Source organism: Lygodium microphyllum, chromosome 25 (genome assembly GCF_053477565.2).
Source record: "Lygodium microphyllum isolate KBCC chromosome 25, Lygodium_microphyllum_v1.1.10, whole genome shotgun sequence".
Lineage (NCBI taxonomy): Eukaryota > Viridiplantae > Streptophyta > Polypodiopsida > Schizaeales > Lygodiaceae > Lygodium > Lygodium microphyllum.
Window position 1 is genome coordinate 64,922,071 of NC_141159.1, and position 21,773 is coordinate 64,943,843.

A 21,773-nucleotide genomic window follows, 5' to 3' on the forward strand; every position below is an offset into this window, starting at 1 on the left:
ATGGACAGCTTCAACTGAGATGTCCTCCGCAAACGGGGTGTGGGCAGCAAGCTGAAAAACCTGAAATCTGCAAAAACGAGATTGTCAGCTGAATGGAGGGTAGCATACGTATTTATAGAAAGTTTGGGCCCTCCCAAGTAGGTTTGTGCTTATGGGACATAGAAACTCTCTAGGATCACATTTCTTTTAAATAAACAAGGTTTCTTCATTAGTTAAGTATGTTTTGGGGGTGTCTAAGTAAAGCTAATGCATTTTTAGCTCAACACAAGGTAGAGGTTGGCTATGGTTGCCAAACAGTGGATATGAGATTTAGGTGAAGAATGGGAGTCGTACACTCAAACTGAGCTGGACTGAGATGAAGAGAAGCTGAGAAGAGTGAAAGGAGAGCCAGGCCATGCTTAGCTGAGCTTTGATACCATGTTGGAATGTCGGATCTAGAGCATGGTAGAAGCTATGGTGGATAGAAGATGAATGCTAGACTCATGTTGACATAGACAATAAGTAAATTGTTCCACAAGTAAATTAGGTTCCAAGATGGAAGCTTGGACTCATAAAAACAATCTTGTGTATTGGATTGACAATGACAATGACACTAACCGAAAGAGGAAAGCATCATGATCTTGCATTAAAAAAGCGAGCAAGTACAATGCTTTATAGGAATAGACTAGGCTGTACTTTCCACCACTATGCATTTGGGATTTTGTATCCTAAGCCCACACTGCTCCATACAAAGAGGTTAAGCTGGGTGTGATTGCCAATATCTCAATAGCTGAGTGCTCGTAGGCTCTCATGTAGTAGCTAAAGTTTGGAAGTGGTGGAACTTAGAGCCCTTGATCGTTGGTTCGGAAAGAAACTGTCATGTGGTATAGACCACTAGGATGTGCCTTATTGTGAGCAATCACTAAACCAATCTGAGAGTCAAGAACCTCAACTATGATCGCTGTGAAGAAGACTTCTTGACCCAACTGCCCAAACTGCTGAATGGATAACAAGTTCACCCCTAGCTAGGGGACATAGTAGACATCATTCAGCGTAGCGTGATTTGGGCCTTGAGTAGTGGGAAAACTAATGTAATTGTGAGCTTGAATTGTGACCAAGGAGTTGTTCCCAACTTGGATGTGTGTGGTTGCAGGGACTCCGGAAATGCAAATGTCCACGATGGGGGTCATGTGATAGGTAGCTCCATTGTCCACAATCCAATGAGTAGTTGAAGTACTTGGCTGTGATGAGTGGTTAGGAGGCAACTCACAGATGCGAATGAGACTTGCATCCTCAAATATCTCTACAAAGATGATGTGGGCCTCTGCAGACCAGTCAAACAAGCCCTTTGGCGTTGAGAACGTTGTCAACTGTAATGGCCGATTGATGATAGTGTGGATTTAGCCTCACCATTGCCCTTGTTGAGGGTTGCCACCAGCCTGCCTCCCTTGTTGGGGGTTGCCGGACTGAGGGGCGGGGGTTTCAGTCTTAGCTTTTGGTGATGTGCCTCTTGTCTTTGATCGACAATGGTCATCAAAATGGCTAAGCTTTTGACAATGCTGACAATATTGATTTTTCTTCAGTACATTTTGTCATCCGGGTTTTAGAGATGACTAGGAGTTTCCTTGGGTCTCACTAGTTTGGTTTTGAATTTGATTTTGAGAATATTTTTGATCTTGATTGGAATTTTGATTTTGTTTACCCTTTCCTTGTTGCCCTTTCTGAGAAGAAGCAACGAGAGTCCCCTCTGAAGAGGTCAAACTATGAAATTGGTCAAACAATCGAGCGTAACGAAGTAGATGACAATCAAATTCATAGAATGTGGCCATGGTGGGTTGTAAAATCAGTTGTCGCACAAAATGGAAGTATTTCCTCTGCAGCTTGTTTAGAAACAACGTGACTTGGTCGTTCGAGGACTTGGGAATCCCCGTGGTAGAGAACTTGGGGAGAAGGCACTAATACACAACCAACTTGACTTTCAAGTCATTCCGGTCAATGATTTTAAAAATTTGGAGCTCATTATCTAGATTGATGTGGTGGGTTGTATCTCGAGTTGCATAGCGGTCTGTCAAGTGTGCCCAACGCTTTGATGCTAAGACAAAATGCTCAAGTTGTGAATAAAATTCAAGTAATAGCTTAACAATAGTGGAGGCATTTCTAGCCTTGCATGAGTGGACAACCTAGCATGGAACAAGTGCAGAATGAGGTTGAGGTTCCAACCCATACACAAGATCCCATAGATTCTGGCAGTCAAGGATGTGTCTCATCAGATTTGACCAAGTAGTGAAGTTCGACCTATTAAAACGAGCCTTATCATTAAAGGCATGTTTGGTTGATGAGAATGAGGAATCATGAGTGTCGGATAAGCGGAATAAGGAGGTGGTGGAGGAGGATAAGGAGGAGGGGGAGGTGGATACGCAAAAATAGGCTCATTATGACCAATGGGTGCTGATTGATGTGGAGGCATTGGAATATAAATGTTTTCATAAAGTGTAGGTGGTGGAGGGGGAGGCACGGGGATAGGTAAGCCCTGTCCAATAGAGGGCTAGGGCATAGCAAAATGACCAAAAGACCCATTAGGTAATGCCAATGGAGGCAAACTATGATATCAATTGATCAGCCAATGGTGGTTGGGTGGCATTCCCAAGCCGTGAAAAACTTGAAAGTGTGGGAATGGAAGGATGAACCTCCATCCTGGAGATACCACCCAATTGATGAAGAGATGAGATTCTAAAAGGCGTGTCTTTGGGTGAAGGACCCCCCGGTATGATGTGAGAAGACATATATGGTGCACTTAATGGAGGTTGAAAGGAAGGTGTAGTGGAACTAGTGGGTTGGATGGGTGGGAGATTAAATGGACTTGTCATTTGAGTTGTGGAAAAAGTGTTAGGTTCCTTTTATCCATTAAATACATAGTTTTCTGAGCCGAGAGTGAATGTGCAGAGAGTTGAGAGCAGTAGAGTGGAAGAGTGAGTACGACACTTGATGTTCGGTACAAAGACTAGTGTACTACTTTTAGGTTTTGAATATATATATGAAGTACAACAAGCGAAGGGCATGTTCACACCCGAACGCAGTAAAAAAAGGCACAGTGAGCCTTTATTTCCAACAATTTACCACCCAAAGGCAACATGCGTGAAGGTAGAGGAAAGAATTAGCTAAGTTTGTGTATGTAGAAAGTTGGAAGACACATATACTATCCAACCCCCATCATCTGGCGGCAATGAGCAAACCACTCGGTTGGCAGACCCTTCGTAAGAAGGTCTGCAGGGTTATCATCTGTATGTATCTTGACAAGCTTAATGCCTTTGCTGCCAAGTACATCCGTGATAAAGTGGTACTTCCCTTGTATGTGCTTGTCTTTGCGTGAAAGACAAGATTCCGTGCTAGCATGATAGCACTTTGACTATCACAATAGAGGATAGGAACCACTGTAATCCCAAGCTCTCTCATCAGACGTGAAAGCCATAAAGCCTTTTTGCATGCCTTTGTGGCAGCCACATATTCTGCCTCTGTAGTAGACAATGCAACACACTTTTATAGCCTAGATATTCAAGAGTCAGCGCCTCTTGTGAACATGAACACATATCCTAAAGTAGACTTCATGTAGTTAGGATGGCCAGCATAGTCTGCATCGGTGAAATCGACAATAGATGACTCCTGTTTACCAAAGCAGATACACAAATCCTTTGTGTCCTTAAGGTATCTCATGATATCTTTCACTGCTTTCCAATACTTTTTGCCAAGATATGCCATGTATCTGCAAACTACTCCCACCGCAAATGCAATGTTAGGACGTGTAGCAACCATAGCATACATGAAGCTACCAAGAGCGGAAGCATAGGGTATCTTGGCCATTTCAGCCTTTCCATCATCTGATGTAGGGATGTCATCTGCACTAAGTTTCACATATAGAGGCAATGGTACACTAATAGCTTTACCTCCCTCCATATTGAAATGCTGCAGAACTTTCGTAATATACTCTTGCTGTGACAGATAAGGAAGATTCTTTGATCTGTTTCTGAGTATACAAATGCCAAGAATGCGATTTGCCTCACCAAGATCTTTCATATCAAGTCTATTGTGTAGACTCTGCTTCAAGGAGTCCAAGGCATGAACATCCTTGCCTGCAATTAGCATGTCATCCACATACAAAACCAAGAGAATAAGGCTGCCATCTACTGCCTTCTTGGTGTATAAGCAGTGATCAACTTGAGAACGATGAAATCCCCGAGATTGCATGAATGTATCAAATTTGTGATACCATTCTCATGGTGCCTGCTTCAGCCCATACAAACTCTTGTGGAGTTTACATACCATGTGCTCTTTTCCCTTTGCAACAAAATTGTCAAGCCGTTGCATGTAGATTTCCTCATGTAGATCACCATGTAAGAAGGCGGTTTTTTACATCCATCTGTATGAGTTCCATATCCTCAGATGCAACGAAGCCCAAGATGGTTCACAAAGTAGTCATTTTGACTACAGGAGAAAAGATTTCATCAAAATCAATTTCATGTTCTTGCTTGTACCCTTTAGCAACCAAGCGTGCCTTGTACTTTAGCAAAGAACCATAAGTGACTTTCATTTTGTAAACCCATTTGTAGGGTAGCACTTTTTGTCCTTTTGGTAAATGTACCAAATCCCAAGTGCCATTCTTCATGAGAGATTCCATTTTTGATAGCATTGCTTTTTGCCATTTCTTACTATCCCGTCTGTCCATTGCTTCTTGGAAGCATGACGGTTCACCACAATCTATTAACATGACATAATCAGCCACATAGTTTACACCACGAACAAATCTATTTGGTTGTTTTTGCACTTTGGTTGACCGAAAAACCCTGTGGTCAAAATTGGCTGGCTATTCAGCCTACAAATCTGCATTAACAGCTTGCTGTTCTGCAGGTTCAGCATGCTGTATAGGTGGTTCAAGTTGTTCCAGATGCACATGTTTTTACTGAATTTGTGGGATATCATGGGCAAGATCTTACTGATCATTTTCAGCATCATTCCTTGCATTTTTAGGGGCGTTTACAGCAGGTATTTGTTGCTGTCTAACATGCATTCTTTGCTGTCCTATTGGTACATCCTCTTGGAATACAACCCTTTTGACCTCCTCTGTTCTTTCGGGCTATTTGTGCATGCGATCTTCTTGGAAGATGACATCATTGCTGTGTACTACTTTTCTTTTCTCGAGATCCCATAATCTGTACCCATCTCACCTTCATCGCCATATCCTAGAAAAATACATTTACAGGACTTTGGCTCAAGTTTGCTGCGTTCTTTCTCGCGTATGTGCACAAATGCCTCGCAGCCAAACACATTCAAGTGAGGATACAAAGGTGGCTTGCCCGACCATGCTTCTTGAGGGACTTTCTTTCTCTCCTCCCACCGAAAGACTTGTTTGGTGACTGATTAATCAAGTGTACGGCTGCTATAACAGCCTTTGCCCAAAAACCATGGGATAAAGCAACATGTAATAGCATCGTACAGACCTTGTCTTGAATGGTCCTATTCATGCACTCTGCAACACCAATTTGGGGCTGATTATGAGGGGCAGTAAGCTCCCTTTTAATCCCTTTGCTGTCACAAAAGTCTTGAAAGGCTTTGGACACATATTCCCCACCATTGTCAGAGGGAAGGCATTTTAATGTCTTGTTGGTGTGCTTTTCGGCAAGTGCCAGGAAATTTTTTAATTTATCCAAGGCCTCGTCTTTGCGACGGATTGGATAAACCCATACTTTGTGTGTGGTATCATCAACAAAGGTAATGAAATACTTCTTCCCCCCTAAAGATAATCTTGGCATTTGACATACATCTGAATGTGCCAACTCTAAGAGTGAAGACTTTAGAGAGTTTTTTTGTGTGACGTTTGAGCATGTTTACCATAAATACAATGATCACATTGTTCAAAATCAGCATACCTCAAAGATGGTAAATAACCCAAACGAGAGAGCACTTTCATTCTAGATTGACTCATGTGTCCCAAGTGATTGTGGCACAAAGAAACACTTGGCTGCTCAGTTGTGGCGACAACATGGTCATGCACACTAGATACATGTGAAGGATACAATGCATCACTTTTGGACCCCTTGGTAACAATGCGGGAGCCCTTACAGATTTTCCATTTGCTATTCCCAAAGGTGGTGCGCCAGCCTTCATCATCTAGTTGCCCTGTGCTTATCAAGCTCTTCTTGAGCTGAGGTACATGTCTCACATTATGCAAAATAAACACGGAGCCATGCTGAAATTCCAGTTTCACACTGCCAATGCTTGCAATACATGCATAGTTATCCCCCAAGTGAACAACACCATGTACACTACCATTGTAGTCAGAGAACCACTCATGATGTGGTGTGACATGAAAGGATGCACCTAAATTAAGTAGCCAAGTGTGCATATCATCGTGAGAATCTGCAATCAATGCATGTGCATCCAAAGAAGTAGTAAGAAGTACATCACCATCACTGTCATTATCATGAATGACTACATTGACCTCTTCAATTTTCACATTGCTTTTTTTGGCAGGTTGGCTGTCCTTATTTTCAGCCTTGTTGGCTTCATTGTTTTTGTTTTTGCCCTTCTCTTTCTTTAGTTGAAAGCAATCTCGTTTGTAGTGCCCTTTTTTGTCACAATGAAGGCACTCCACATTTTTTCCATGAGATTTGCTCTGCTGTGTTTTTAGAACTGCTCTTATGCTGAAATCTGCCTCTAGTGTGTAATGCATTTGAAGACTTATTTGCTGAGTTATTTTGCCTATTGAGTTCTTCCATCAGCAAAGAACTCTCCACATCAGAGTATAACAGCTGAGCATTCAAATTCTTCAAAGCTGTCCTGAAAGTATCCCAACTTTCAAGTAGAGTGCATAGTAAGAAGGTAGCTTTGAACTCTTCATCAATATGGAAATCCAAAGCAATCAGTTGACTGAAAATTGGGTTAAACTCATTCAAATGTATAGACATGGCTGTACTTTCTTTCATGCGAAAGTCCATTAGTTTTTTCAACCAATAAACCTTGCTGTTTGCACTTTTTTGGGCATACAATTCTTCAAGCCTTTGCCACATTGCATATGCTGAATTCAACTTCTCAATGTTAACGAGCAAGTTGTCTGACACTGAGAGCTCAATGGTAGAGCAAGCAAGCTCATCCAAGTCATCCCACTTGTCTTGTTCCATGTCTGCTGGTTTGATTCCCTTTGATTTGATGGGCTTTACATGTTTCTTTTGCATCAAGACGTTTTAGCATTGTTTTTGCCAAATTGCAAAATTATGTGCACCCTCAAGTCTCTTAATGTGCAAAAGATTACTGCTGTCACTGTTTCCAGCCATAATTTGTAGTCCCAAATTGACTAACTGGTCACCAAAGGCAAGCCCAAATGTGACACAAGTGACCATAGTACACAAGAGTACCAACCAACAATGAAAATCCCAAGATTGCAGAAATTTCAGATCTGCAAATAGATTTTCAGAATTAAAAAATGTCATTTGCTGCACTCCTCATGCAATTTCTAACACATTTGGAAACCAAGCCACCAATTACATGTGAAATCCCCGAAATTTCACTGCAATTTTTGCTCCAAAGGCATTCCCGAGCACAAATTTGAGAATTTGGATCAAAAGCCCCAAAATTTTAGAGGATAATCCATTCAGATTGCATCAACACAAGTACCCAAGTGCATATACCAGGCAATTCTTGCACAAATTGATGAAATTCTGCAAAAGCCTCAAATTTCTCGGGTTTGGTGTGTACAAATTTCAGTGAAATTGAAGAAATTTTCTTGAAATGTGAAAAGCCCCAAAATTTCATGGGTAAGTGTGCATTGATTTTACTATTTCTGAGTTGGATTGTCCATTTGTGCATTTAAGTTCCCAAATCTAGGAAAAGCCCCAAATTTCATGGGCAAAATTTGACTTTGTGCCTTTGCCTGTGAACGCCCAGTAAAGTAATTGCAGAATTTAAAGAGGATTTTTTTTTGACGATTGTGAAGTTAGGTTCATGACCCGCCTGGTAACGGGTGACATGTCGAACATGTCACCGCCTGTCATCGTCTGCAGTGGTTGCCTGCTAGTCCGAGTCACCGGCAGCGTGTCCATCTATCGCCTGTCCACTTGGTGCTTGCAGCACTTGTGACCTGCTGATTGATGCGACTGCTACCTACTAATTGCCTGCTACTCGCTGGTCGCCTATCACCTACTAGCTTCGGGAAGCATGCACAACCTGTGCTCTGATACTAGTTTGTTGGATAGTTTTTTGAGCTGAGAGTGAATGTGCAGAGAGTTGAGAATAGTAGAGTGGAAGAGTGAGCACGACACTTGATGTTCGGTACAAAGACTAGTGTATCACTTTTAGGCTTTGAATATATATATATATATATATATAAAGTACAACAAGTGAAGGGTGTGCTCGCAGTTGAACGTGGTAAAAAAGGCACGGTGAGCCTTTATTCCCAACACCAGTAGACGGGTGGGGCATAGTAAAATGACCAAAAGACCCATTGGGTAATGCGAATGGAGACAAACTATGATATCAATTGATCAGTCAATGGTGGCTGGGTGGCATTCCCAAGCCGTAAAAAACTCGAAAGTGTGGGAATGGAAGGATGAACCTTCATCATAAAGATACCACCCAGTTGAGGAAGAGATGAGATCCTAAAAGGCGTGCCTATGGGTGAAGGACCCCCCTGTGTGATGTGAGAAGACATATATGGTGCACTTAATGGAGGTTGAAAGGAAGGTACAGTGGAACTAGTGGATTGGATGGGTGGGAGATTAAATGGACTTGTCATTTGAGTTGTGGGAAAAGTTTGGTTCGTTTTATCCATTAAATACAAATGAAGAAATAGATGAATCACCAAAATCATATTGACCATGAGATGTAAAAGTAGAAGGAAAATACGAAGAAAAGAAGCACTCACCATAGATTCTTGCAATTTTTGTTTACCTTTTCTTGAGTTCAAAAAGATAAATCTGTCCAGTTCACGGCTTATGGACCAATACTTGGTATGAAGAGTGCCTTCGTCTTGTCCTCAACACCAATATCTTGAGGAAAAGAGGAAGTAAAATCACAAGATTGAGAAGTGGTAGCATACATACTTGACATGTGAGTGAATGAAGGTGGAGAAGAAAATGGTTTGTACTCCATGCCAGTTTCCAAGTAAGAGTGATCAATCCTTTGTGGAGCTTCTGTTCTTCCTACAAAATCATTAGACCAGTGTACCAAATCTAAAGGGAAAAATTCAAATTTACCTTCGCTGAGCTCGATACATGAGAATGAGATCGTATTTGGCTTGTGAAATCTTGTATGGCTGTTGTAATGGGCCATAGGAACCCTCTCCTAAAATTTTAAAAGAAAAGGGAATTTTTTTAAAAAGGAATTATTTCTTGTGGAAGGGATGAAAAGATTGATGTCGTGCATAGGGTTTTGTTTACTCTAAGAACTAAGTTGCATGCGCGAAACGGTAGAGGTTGGAATTCGCATAAGATTTTATGCATAAAATGATAAGGTTATCGCCTTACTTCACATGAAATGATAGCTTTTACCCACATAAAATGATCAAGTTATCGCCTTACCTCACATGAAATGATAGCTTTTACTCACATAAAATGATAAAATTATCGCCTTACCTCACATAAAATGATAGCTTTTTAACCAGTTCAGTGCATGAACAGCCATTTAGAATTCACGTTTCGCAATCATGGTTAAAAGAAACACATGAAATGTTATTTTTTGTCCATGAGATATACTTGCATCGTTAGACAAAACCCTAAACTTTCAAATCACACGTGATCCGGTGCATTAAAACTAAGTACTCGTTGCCAGGAATAAAGAAAGATAAAAGTCTTTTAGGAGGTACAACTATACTAAACGCACAATGTCCATGATGGATAAGGTTGATTGGGAAATCCTGCATAGAACCGCACCAAGAGAATTGAAAGGATCGCATGAATCTAGGCTACATCTTGGAAGTCTAAATGAAGAATCATGTGTTGCCGTATGTGTTAACTGAGCTTGGTTGGAATTAGAGATAAAAAGACCCTTGGTTGGGTTGCGAATAAGGCATGTCTGTTGCCTTGACTGACCAGCTAATGCGTGAGTTAGGGATTAAGATACCCTAAGGTAAAACCCAAGGGAAAAGGACAAGTCAAAATTAAGTTATCCTACCAAGGCCATTTGCTTATGAAATCTTGTTTTGGAATTATTGGGATCTCGCCAAGACGTGGAAAAGACTCAAGATCGGATGCTGGGAGCATCCGGAAAAAAAAAGAGTCACACCTTAGCAGTCGGTCGTACAAACGACCTCCGAAATGTTCGTGCTTGTACTTAGGTACATTACTTGATCTCTCTGCTCAAGGAACTAATTCGAGGAAAACACTTAATGCTTCAGGTTGAAAGAGAGGTAGGAACAGTTACCTCCGACTGTTTGCTTGGCCCTATCCAAGGGGGTTGTTAACCGCGCCGGATATATGGACCTAACGCGCCGCGAGAGGTCTCTCCGTGGATACTGCTTGGAGCGGGAGGACGCTTGGGTGCCAGGGGAGGCTCTGGCTGTAAATCCATTGCCTCCGGATTTCGCGCAAGAGGCCGACGTGACTCGAGATGGGATCTCGAGGCCCGTGTTCTAGTCCATGGGCGGAACTTGGAGCAGCAATCTTGTAGATTGCCAAGATAACCTTCGGGCATGATATTGGATGTACTCCGGAATTATGATAAGTAAATAACAGATACTTGAGAAAAAGGAACTTGCTTGACATTGTTTTTGTGTCAGTGCCTAAGTTACGTGAAGGAATCCGTGATTAATTTGTTTAATTAAGGAAGCTGATTTTGCATGTCAAAACGTAATGTGTTAGGTAATTAGATAACTAAAGCAAATTGAGAAAAGTGCGGTGGAGTGACTTAGGTCCGTCCTACGGAAGGGTGGTCTTGGTTAGCTGGGAACTTTTCTCAAATGATGAGATAATAAGACAATGAAGACCTAATGTCAGTAGATGTAGAATTTTCGGATTATTTTGTTTTAGGGGAAAGGAATGGGGCTATGCCGTACGGCAGAGAGGTTGAGCTTCGCATCCCTCTCGTTTCCCATTCTCCATAAACCAAGTGCAGCTTGAAACCGCTTCGTCTCTGTTGTCCCTACGAAACGTGGTACAACTAGAGCTCGACGCTAGCTCCTTTCTAGAGACTTTGCTGATAGGAAAGGAACCTTGACCTCAGGTCGATCCCAAGTGGGAACGGCTGGACACTTCCACTCGGGGCAGACTCGGGGAGACCTAGATTGCAAACCCTGTATCATTCCCTGTGAGTGCTAGGCGGAGCCTTCTAGACCCTCCTCCCGATGGGCTGCTAAGACGTGTCCCGCAAGCGGACAAGTGGGCACGTTACACCTGTGGACTCCATGGTTATCCAAAGTTTCTTCAGCCATGTCAAATGAAGGAGCAAGCTATGAAGCCTAGTCTGTTGAATGTCTTGATGTGCTAGGCTCGAGAGCAACATGATGATGTGGTGAAGATGTGTTCGAAGTCATGTTGCCCTTCTATTGTTGTTGCTTCTTTTGGAGGGCTTTCAGATTAAAGGTCGAGGTTTCGTGGAAGAGAACCTTGCTCTAATACCATGTGAAGAAATATCCTATTGCAGATACATAAATGAAAGCGTATGGCAAAGTATGAACTCAAAAGAACACAGTTAGGGATAGGGGTAACTCATAGACAATGAACACAATGGAATTTGAATGAATGACTAAATATTGAATTTACAATGCTCATGCAGCAAGGAATTTGTGTAGGAATGAAAATTATACCCCGAACTCTCATGTTTGGAGGACCAAGGCAAAGGTGTTGAGTGGGAGAGTGTGTTGTATTCCTAACGGATCTTGAAACACAGTAAATGTAACCTTTGAGAGTTTAACACCAGCAAACACGGTTGTGAAAGATGGATCTGATGCATACAGGCAGTGAGGAGAGGAAAAGATTGAAAATGCAGATACTTGAGGAGAGAGAAAAACTAGGCGACAACTGGAGATTGAAGGCGATTGTGTAGGAAGTATAGACGATAGTTGGAGGAGAGAGACACAAAGCAAATGCAAATGTCTAACAAATAGCGACAACTCGAGTAAGTGACGACAGCAGTAAACACAAGATCTAAAGGACCAAATGAAACTCCTGATGATGGCAAGAGCTAGAAGATGGAGGAGGTTGGAATCAAGCGCTAGATGACAGTAGACAGCAAGGGGAAGCTTTGACCACGATGTCCTTCGGGAACGGGGTGTGGGTAATAGAGATATAGCTCTTGAAACTTGCAAAAACGAGATTAAGACTGAATGTAGGGCAACTTGCTTGTTTATAGAAAGTTTGGGGACCTCATACGGTGCACCGTTTTAAAACTCTCTCGAACCGTGCACTGATTTAGGGTTTTGAGATTAACCATTTTTGAGGCTGTTTAAGTGACAAATTCAATATATAATGCTTATGTTAGCTTAGTAGCTACTAGTTCTTCTTGATTACATCTCTTGTTTCTTAGTTTAGTAAGAAACAAACTACGGTTGCTACTTCAAGTTGTGAAGCTAAGTACAGAGTAGCATTCATAGCCATGGTGGAGTGTGTTTGGCTCTACAAGCTACTTGTAGATCTTCATGTGCACCAGATGACTCTGATACTTATCTACACTAATAGTCAAAGTGCTTTTAGCTATTGTGCGGAACCCAATGTTCCATGCTGGCACAAAGCATATAGAAGTTCATTATGTTCATGAGTGGATGTCAGCTGGAGAAATAGAGTTGTCTTATGTATCCATTGAAGAGAACTTGATAGATCATTTCACAAAGGCGCTTCCTTGACCAAAGTTCTAGGCTTTTCAGCAAGCCTTGAACTTGATTCCATTTGTTCCATGATTTGTCATACTTTGCAGTTTCATAGGTTGGTATATCCACTTGGATGAACTTGTGCAGCTATGACCTTATATTTCTTTTTATTTTCTAGGATTTTGTCAGTTTTTCCTAGATCAGTCCGCCCATTTCATGGAGGGGTTTTTGTAGGCCATGTCATGGGCTACACATTGATGTCCTTTGATCCATGATCCGGGCTCCCTAGGCATTTAAGTCGTCATTAAATGTAGTTGTTGCCCCTAGTGTCCTAGGCATGGAGTGACACTAGGGTTAGGGTTTTCCATGACGGTTAAGCTGTTAGGGTTTTATTTTCTTATAGAGAGACACTTTGTGCCTCATTAGCACACAAGTGTGGCATTTCATTATGATTGCCTTGAGCAATGTACTCTCTCTCACTCGTTAATACATTGCCTCTCTTTTATGATCGAGCATTGTTGTGCATTGATTACTTCTTTCATTCTCCTTCATTTTTCATTAAGTTAATTGTGCAATTACTTCACACGTGGGCCAAAAATTTCAAGTACCAAGGCTCTGAATTTTGAGCACTCTTCCCAGGGTGGTCAGTAAACCCTAATTCTTGCTGTAGATTAGGGTTCAGCAGCAAAAATTCTTCAATTGCATCATTGTGGGACTGAATTTGTCTGAGATCTTTTATGGGAAGTTATAAATTGGCTGAGACAATGGAGAGGAAGCTAGAGGGAGAGAAATTTCAGAGTTTCATCACCAAAACTAGCTGCAATTTAAACCTGCCCTTTTGTGAGTGGCTGATTGATGGCAGCCCACCATCAAGAGGAGCCCCACATGCAGTTACCTGCCCTTTTGGGCCCCAAGCTTGCTGTCACCTGCCTGTAGACAGCTTTTAGGGGCTGTCTCCTGCCTCCAATGGTCTCTTGATCAGCTAGGCAGCTCTTTAACAGCTGCCAATGGCTGGGCTGATCTCCAACGAGTGCGAAATTGCAGCAGTCGTTGTCTTCTCCCCTCCCAACCTCCACAATGTTCGAATGAGGCTCCACCGGCTTCTAGTAGCCTTTCCCTCACATGGGTAAGTTTTGCCAAGTGACAGCCTTCTAAATGCATTTTCAGCAATTTTCAGCCCGATTTAATATTCAAGATATTAATTCTTAAAATTTATTTAATTATTATTCCTTGCTCAACAAATTAACAACACCAACCAACAATTAAATTGGCTAGGCCATTTGTCATCCAAGCAATCCTAAGTATTTATTAGGTCGTGAACTAGCGTTAATTAATTAATTTATTAATGCCTAGTTCCTAGTGTCACCACTAATATTAATAGTTAATAAAATATTCTAGGCCAAAATCATTCACCAAGCACCACCTAGTACCTAACTAATATAACTCATTACAACTTTTGCCTTTGATACCCACTAATATTTGGGGGTCTTTGGCCAATCATTGTGAGATGACTAACTTGCACATCGCATGTGCACGTCACATCCACACATTTGATTAACCCTTAATCAAGTGCTATGTAAAGCATCAAAATTTCACATCCTTGTGACACAAGCTCATCCAAGTTGCCATATGTGAGTAGCGATATTCCCTCTTACTCGCTATTTCTAGCTGTTTGGAGGAGACCAATGCCAATCGGGATATCTTTGGTGCTGGAGCTACCATCACAAGTGTAAGGTCATTGGTCTAAAGAGTGCCTCTACAACCATAGGTGCTACTCCCAACTTTGCTCTGATGATAGGGTGTGGGGTTGAGGGCTTACTATTGATTGTGCATGATATCATTATCGTCAATGGCCTCTCTATGCAATCTCAGCCATCGTAGTAGTCTCTCTTTGGGCTAGTCGGATGAGTGAGCAGGCTCAATTGTCTGTTCTATAGGTTGCCATGGAGGTGTTTTGTGGTATGGGCTTCATATGAAGGTGTGTTCTGTTGCAACGGATCGTTATTACTACTTAGCTTTTGTATATCTTAATGTTCTAGACACAACAACATTCAAGCAAATGAACGTTATAGTTTTGCAACTGCAAGCAGATTGTTGTGGAAAAACACATTCTTTAATGTTGAGGATAGTGATGGCTCTTGCTAGAGCTTGCTTATGGTCCGTTTATGTACTTGCAGGTTCGTATCCTTTCACCTGATAAAGATTTCTTCCAGATTATTTCCCCTTCACTGCGACTCTTAAGATTCGTTCCACATGGTTCAGGGTGAGTATCTTCTCAAGTATATGTGACAATCTTGAGACTTGTTTGGGTTTGTCAGTTGTATCCTTCTCTTATCATGAATCAGTCGGTGGTCTCATTGTGTCTTTACAGAGGTAATCTATTCCTCCTGAAACCATCAGCCTTATGAGTGCGTGTGCTTGGTTGTCAGAAACAATGTATTAAGGCAAATAGTGAGTCCAGAAAGTTGGATTTGACACCAATCTGGTGTTTAATGCCAAGTTTTTAAAGGTTTTCACCGGTTCTGCTCCATACTCGGTTGGATTGTTTAAATAAATTTCAAATGCATTGGTTTTGGCATTGTTCTTTCCTTCAGAAATCTGCCTTCTGTATAATCTTTTCATTAATCAGTTCTGCATTGTGAATTGGAAGGTTTTAACATATATTCTACTCTTGTATTTTCTCATAAATCATGATTGCTTGCTTTGTCTTATAATTATCCTTATTTTAGTATCAATCAGTTCTCTTTGGGTTATTTATATGCCAGCACAGACTATATGAATGTCACCTCCTGAAGCCATCAGCTTTATGAGTGCATTCACTGGGCTCTATACCAAGGTAATATCAGGTTCATGTCAAGATGTGCTGCTAAGAACAAATGACTGCTATCTCTTGAGGCAACCTTTTGCAAGATTCAATGTAAACAACTGGATATAACACTAATCTTGTGCTTGATGCTAGGTCTCTGAAGTTTTTCATGTGTCCTGCCCTTGCATTATTACCATTATAGTTTTCAATGCCTTGGTTTTGACATTGTTCATCCTCAAGACATCTCCCTCCTCTAATGATTGGCTTGCATTGTTTTGTCATATCTTTGAAAGCATTGTGCTTGATATTGTGTAACAAATAGAAGAAGTTGTTTGTATGAGAGACTTTGAGATTCGACATTCAAAGTGACTTTTTACATATAGGATTGTATCATTTGGCCTGGAGGAGTTTCATGAAAGGTTTGGAGATTTGCAGCCATCTCAATATGTGGATGTCCTTGCTCTTATGGGAGATAAGGTTGACAATATTCCAGGTGCATAGATTTGTTGTTCTTTTCTTTCTGACTGATGGATTTAGCATAGAATAAGTATATTTGCAGCTACAAAGGCTACTTGTAAAATTGATGGACAAAGAAATGTGATTTTTGAAAGCTAATCCTTTTTGAATCACGAGAAGGAAGCCATGCCCTCCTTATGCACAATGAGCACTTCCCACTACTATATTATTCTCTTCTGTCAACTGCTAATAATGGAGCTTGTATTGTTCTTTCAAGCTCCAAGAGATCATGCAAGCTAGGAATGGAGCTGATGGCATGCTCCACCAAAGGCATATAACCCTTCCACTTTTATAGAAAGTAGCTAGCAGACTCTTATTCCAAGATTCTATTTTTCCCATTGCTTTCCTGGTGGAACATTGTAAAGAACTTTAGCTTGGTGGTGTGCCATAAAAGATATTGTACTTTGTGTCTTTTACCTCAGGGGAAATTTCTATGAGGTGTCATTAGTAGAATTTTCTTTAAAAAAAAACCTTTAAGTTGGTGCACAGTTTTTAAAGAAGTGTTTTCTAGCAAACGTGGCATCCCCATCCAAGAATTAGGTAAGCCATATTCTTTGAGAACAGCTTGGATGAAGAGTTGTGACATTTATCCTATTACGTTTTGAACTTGCAAGGAAGTAGTAAATAGCTTGTTTTCTTTTTCTGTGAAAAGAAAATTATAGGAGCTCAACATTATCTGAATAGGTAAGAAAAACACAGTGCACTCCCTTAAGTTGGAAGAATGCTTGTTGCTTACCCTACTGAAGATGAACCTGTCATACCCCACTTGCTGACTTTGAGAGCCTTGCTGCATGTTTCCTCTGTGTGTGTGTATGTGTGTGTTTTTCAAGAGCAGTATCGTTTCGATGCAAGATAGCAGATTAATGATAACGTTGCAAATGCTCTTCTTGCTGTTGAGTATGCTAAATGCCCTCAATGTGCTGATCATGCAAGTGGATGTGGCAAAAGCCTTTGATACCACGTAGTGGGATTTCATTTCACATATGGTGAGACTGGGATTTGGTGATAAGTAAGTCAATGTTATTTAAATTGGTTGTATTCAGATTCAGATGCAATTGCTCAATGCATCATTGGGAAGGATTTGTCGATGCTTTAGAAAATGGGTAAATCTGTGAGATGGGGCTACCTTCCGAGCACATTGTTGTATGCTATTGTCACTCATCCATTGTTGCTATGTATGGACAGGCTTACAAATTGAGGAATATTGCATGGGTTGCATTTACTAGGTGGCAAACCATTCATGGCCCAAGCCTATACTGATGATGTTGTTTTAATGTCTATAGATGATCCTCAAGATGTTAAATATTGATGGACACGTTCTCTGTTTTTGGTTGAGCAGCAGGATTACACATTACTCTTGCAAATCCAAGTTTTCCCTGTTGAAACAATGCGATTGGGATCTTCTACTTTGGACAGGGCAGATTTTGCAGCCACATTAGATTGTGAGGCATCTCGGCTATCCGATTGGATGGAATGTAACAATCAAGCAGCAAATTGCTCTTATGCCACAATAATCAAAGAAAGTATTGGAATCTGAAGTTGGCCATTGTATGCGAGGCTTAGGATAGTTCCATTCATTATTGTTATGGCTTATGTACAATTTTATTTGCCACTCTTCACTTGGACATGGAAGGATATTGATGACTTTATGTTGCAGGGAATGGAGGTTATTCGGAAGACTTGCATAGATTGCAAGGCTTTACAAGTGTTGAATATACTTAATATTCACTTTCAAGTGTCGGCCAGGAAAGCTAAATTGCTGCCTGCTTTCTTTCAGTAAAACAGTTGTGGGCTATTATGTTGGAACTCGGCAGCCATGTGTGTGAAAATAAAAACCGAGGCATCTGTCATTGGACTACTGACCACCAGGAAGTGATATTGGGTCATTTCAAGGGGAAAATTCTAGGCTGTCCTTATTCCACTTGTTTTATAAAAGATTGGAATCAAGTGTTGTGGGTAGGCCTTCTTTACAGGGGAATTCTCTGAGAAAAGAGAGCATACTTTGGGATGCTGTGTTTGAAGAACCATTGGTGATTGAAGTGCTAGTCAAAGCCTAAATCTTCTAAAATTGGGAATCTGATACATTGATGACATGGTTGATGAAGAGGGTCGACTATTATGTTTCCTGGCTATTTGTCAAGCTCAAGCATTTGCTATGCATCATTTACTCATTTGGAAAAAGGTCAGCCTCATATTGCTGCCTTTTGTGACTGTGCCTATTGTGGTTGAAGAATACAGAATCGTGGATTGGAAATTAGAAGATGATTCCTTTGGATGTTGTCCAATCTCTTTGAAACAAATGTCCTCTGTAAAACTGCATTGGAGTATCTTGCCTCCACATTGGATTCATAGGCACAGGAATGAATTGTGGCACCTGGATAAATCATTGGGCTTGTTGAAATCCAGTACCAATAAAATTTGGAAAAACATATTTCCTTTGAAGCAAAGGCATATCCATTGCAGGAGTGTTCCTTGTGGGACAAAAGTTGGTGAAGCATGATATTCCTTCCTCCGGCTGCCATAGATATTCACATGCAAATGAGACAGTTCTTCATCTGCTTTGGTTTTGCCTGGAAACTAGAGCATTTTTGGATGGTCTTTCTTGACAATTGCATGCTCCATGTGTGGCTTAACAATTTGGAAAGTTCTTTTGGCTGTTTTGTATATTTTTCTAGAGGGATATCTCATTGCTCCCTCTTCTTTAAGGGATTGGATATTGGGCTCTATGGACTATTTGTACTCATAGGAACCATGTTTTTATGATTGGTCATTTTAGCCTTATGTCTACTTTAGACTTTCAGTGTGGCAATCATCCTATGATTGTTACCATGTTGGTGATCTGGATGCTTCACCTATGGATGTGTTTATCACTGCTCCTAAAAATTTGTTGAATAGACTTTATAATGCAGTCTATTCACCTTGTATCAATCTATAGTTTTGGCTTCTTGAGTTAATGAGCAGTGGTTTCAGAAAAGAAAAGGTGTGGTTTTTGAACATTTGATTAATTTAAAAGAATGAAGTGTCGATAAGGCTGTTTGCAACATGCAGATATTCCTCTTTCGTTGTGAGAGTATATAATTTCAATCCAAATAGATACAATTATCTGGCTGCTCTCTCCTAAGACTCTTTAACACGTTCTGTATACAAATGTGATGATGTTGGATAGAAAAACATAGGCTGCACCTTTTGTCTTGCTCTCTAAGCTGTTCCCTTGTGCCTCCAATTATCTTAACTACCAAGATGAGCCTATCTAGTGGACTGGGGTGTCTTCTTAAAGCTGTCATGAAGTAGGAGCTAAGCAAAGTTAAACCTTGCAAATTGGCTCCCAAATATTTGCAGCTGAGAGTGATGCTAACATATGAATGAATTCAATGCCACTTGCCAAATGAACTCACCTGATCTCTCCATTTATGTAAGTCTACATCTTGACAACTATGACAGCTACCATCCTTTCCCATCTAAAGTGGCCAACTGCTGACAATCCAACCATTATGAATTGAGAGCTGAAAGGATATAAGGGAGGGGTGCCAATTACCCCATTAAGCCACTTGTTATTGGAAACATCTCCCCTTGGTGCTCTCTGAAAGGCATTTATTGGTAAGCATGTCTGTTGAATTCATGGGTCAATCCTAGCAGAATAGTGCAAGAGTGGGAGTGGGATTCATAAACCCTATGCACACCTCTTGCAGCCCAAGATTGATACTTGTCAATGAGCACTTTGAAATTCTTCTTGCCAAATCAAGTGGCGCACCCCAAGGCTGATGCTATACCTCTTGCCAGTTCAATTTGGTTCATACTCAATCAACAATATCGGCCAGTCTCTTAACTCTTAACAGCTGTGATAATGACGATCCTTCTCCATCCAAGCTAGCTGCCAACTGCTCATGATTAAAGACATATGAGAGGGGTGCCAACTACTTTGCTGCTACAAAAGTCTCTGCAAAACCTGTTATCAATCTGAAATTCTCCCATTGATGCTCCCTCAAAGGATTTTATCTCTAAACCTGGTGCCACTGCATCCACCAATCATTCCTAGCAGAATTATTGAATAGAGAGAGAGCAGAGTGACAACTTGGTTCTGTGAGGGAAGACCCTCTTAGAAGTTGAGTGTAACCTACTTAGTGATACTGACCAGGGTGTAGGACCAACGACCCCCATTCCCTTTCTTGAACTTGCTTTTGCAACATTAGAAGATTAAAGAACATAATGGTATCCTTTGTGGGAAAGATTTTGCAAAAGACAAGTATGTTGCAGTTGTCTTGACATTAGAGATTCTTGATTAATCGATCACCAAACAAGTCTTTGGGAGGGGGGAGTTCCCTAAGAAGTGTGGTCAGGCAGGCCACCTTTGTATGCAGACTTGAAAGTATTTGGCTGCGAAGTATTTGTGCACATATGCAAGGAAGAATGCAACAAACTTGAGCCAAAGTCTTGTAAATGTATTTTCCTAGGATATGGTGATGAAGGTGAAATGGGGTATAGATTTTGGGATCTCGAGAAAAGAAAAGTAGCACGTAGCAATGATGTCATCTTTCAGGAAGATCACATGCACAATAGCCCGAAAGAACAAAGGAGGTCCGAAGGGTTGTATTCCAGGAGGATGTATCAATAGGACAGCAAAGAATGCTCGTTAGACAGTAGCAAATATCTGCTGAAAATTTCCTTGAAAATGCAGGGAATGATGCTGTAAATGATCAGCAAGATCTTGCCCATGATGTCCCACAAATTCAACAAGAACATGTGCACCTGGAACAATATGAACCAGTTATACAACAAGTTGTATCTGTAGAACAGCAAGTTGTTAATGCAGATTTACAAGCTGAACAACAAGCAAATATTGACCATTGGGTTCGTAGGTCGACTAGAGTGCAAAAACAGCCAAATAGATTCGTTCCTGGAGGAAACTATGCGACTGATTATGTCATGTTAACGGATTGGGGTGAACCGTCATGCTTCCAGGAAGCAATGGACAAACGGGATAGTAAGAAATGGCAAAAAGCAATGCTATCAGAAATGGAATCTCTCACGAAGAATGACACTTGGGATTTGGTACATTTACCAAAAGGACAAAAAGTGCAACCCAACAAATGGGTTTACAAAACGAAAGGTCACTTCTGGTTCTTTGCTAAAGTACAAGGCACGCTCGTGGAATTGATTTTGATGAAATCTTTTCTCCTGTAGTCAAAATGACTACTTTGTGAATCATCTTGGGCTTGGTTGCATCTGAGGACATGAAACTCATACAGATGGATGTAAAAAATCGCCTTCTTACATGGTGATTTGCATGAGGAAATCTATATGCAGTAGCCTGACGGTTTTGTTGCAAAGGGAAAAGAGCACATGGTATGTAAACTCAACAAAAGTCTGTATGGGTTGAAGCAGGCACCATGTGAATGGTATCACAAATTTGATACATTCATGCAATCTCAGGGCTGATCATTGATTATACACCAAAAAGGCAGCAGATGACAGCCTTATTCTCTTGGTTTTGTATGTGGATGACATGCTAATTGCAGCCAAAGATGTTCATGCCTTGGACTCCTTAAAATAGAGTCTATACAATAGCTTTGATATGAAAGATCTTGGTGAGGCAAATCACATTCTTGGCATGCATATACTCAGAGAGAGATCAAAAAGTATTTTTTATCTGTCACAACAGGAGTATATTACGAAAGTTCTGCAACG

General features: G+C 40.9%; 1 protein-coding gene across 3 annotated transcripts in view; it reads left to right on the forward strand.

The window, feature by feature from the left end:
- Positions 1-21,773, forward strand: part of LOC148014313 (5'-3' exonuclease family protein) — a 120,447-nt gene that overhangs the window by 45,194 nt on the left and 53,480 nt on the right. For all 3 annotated transcript variants that reach the window (XR_015688581.1, XM_087666215.1, XM_087666214.1), the window contains exons 8-9: positions 14,944-15,029; positions 15,956-16,065. Coding sequence is in view for 2 of the 3 variants with exons in the window: in XM_087666215.1 (XP_087522341.1) it covers positions 14,944-15,029; positions 15,956-16,065 (196 nt within the window). In the remaining variant the exon portion in view is untranslated. The remainder of the gene's footprint in view (positions 1-14,943; positions 15,030-15,955; positions 16,066-21,773) is intronic.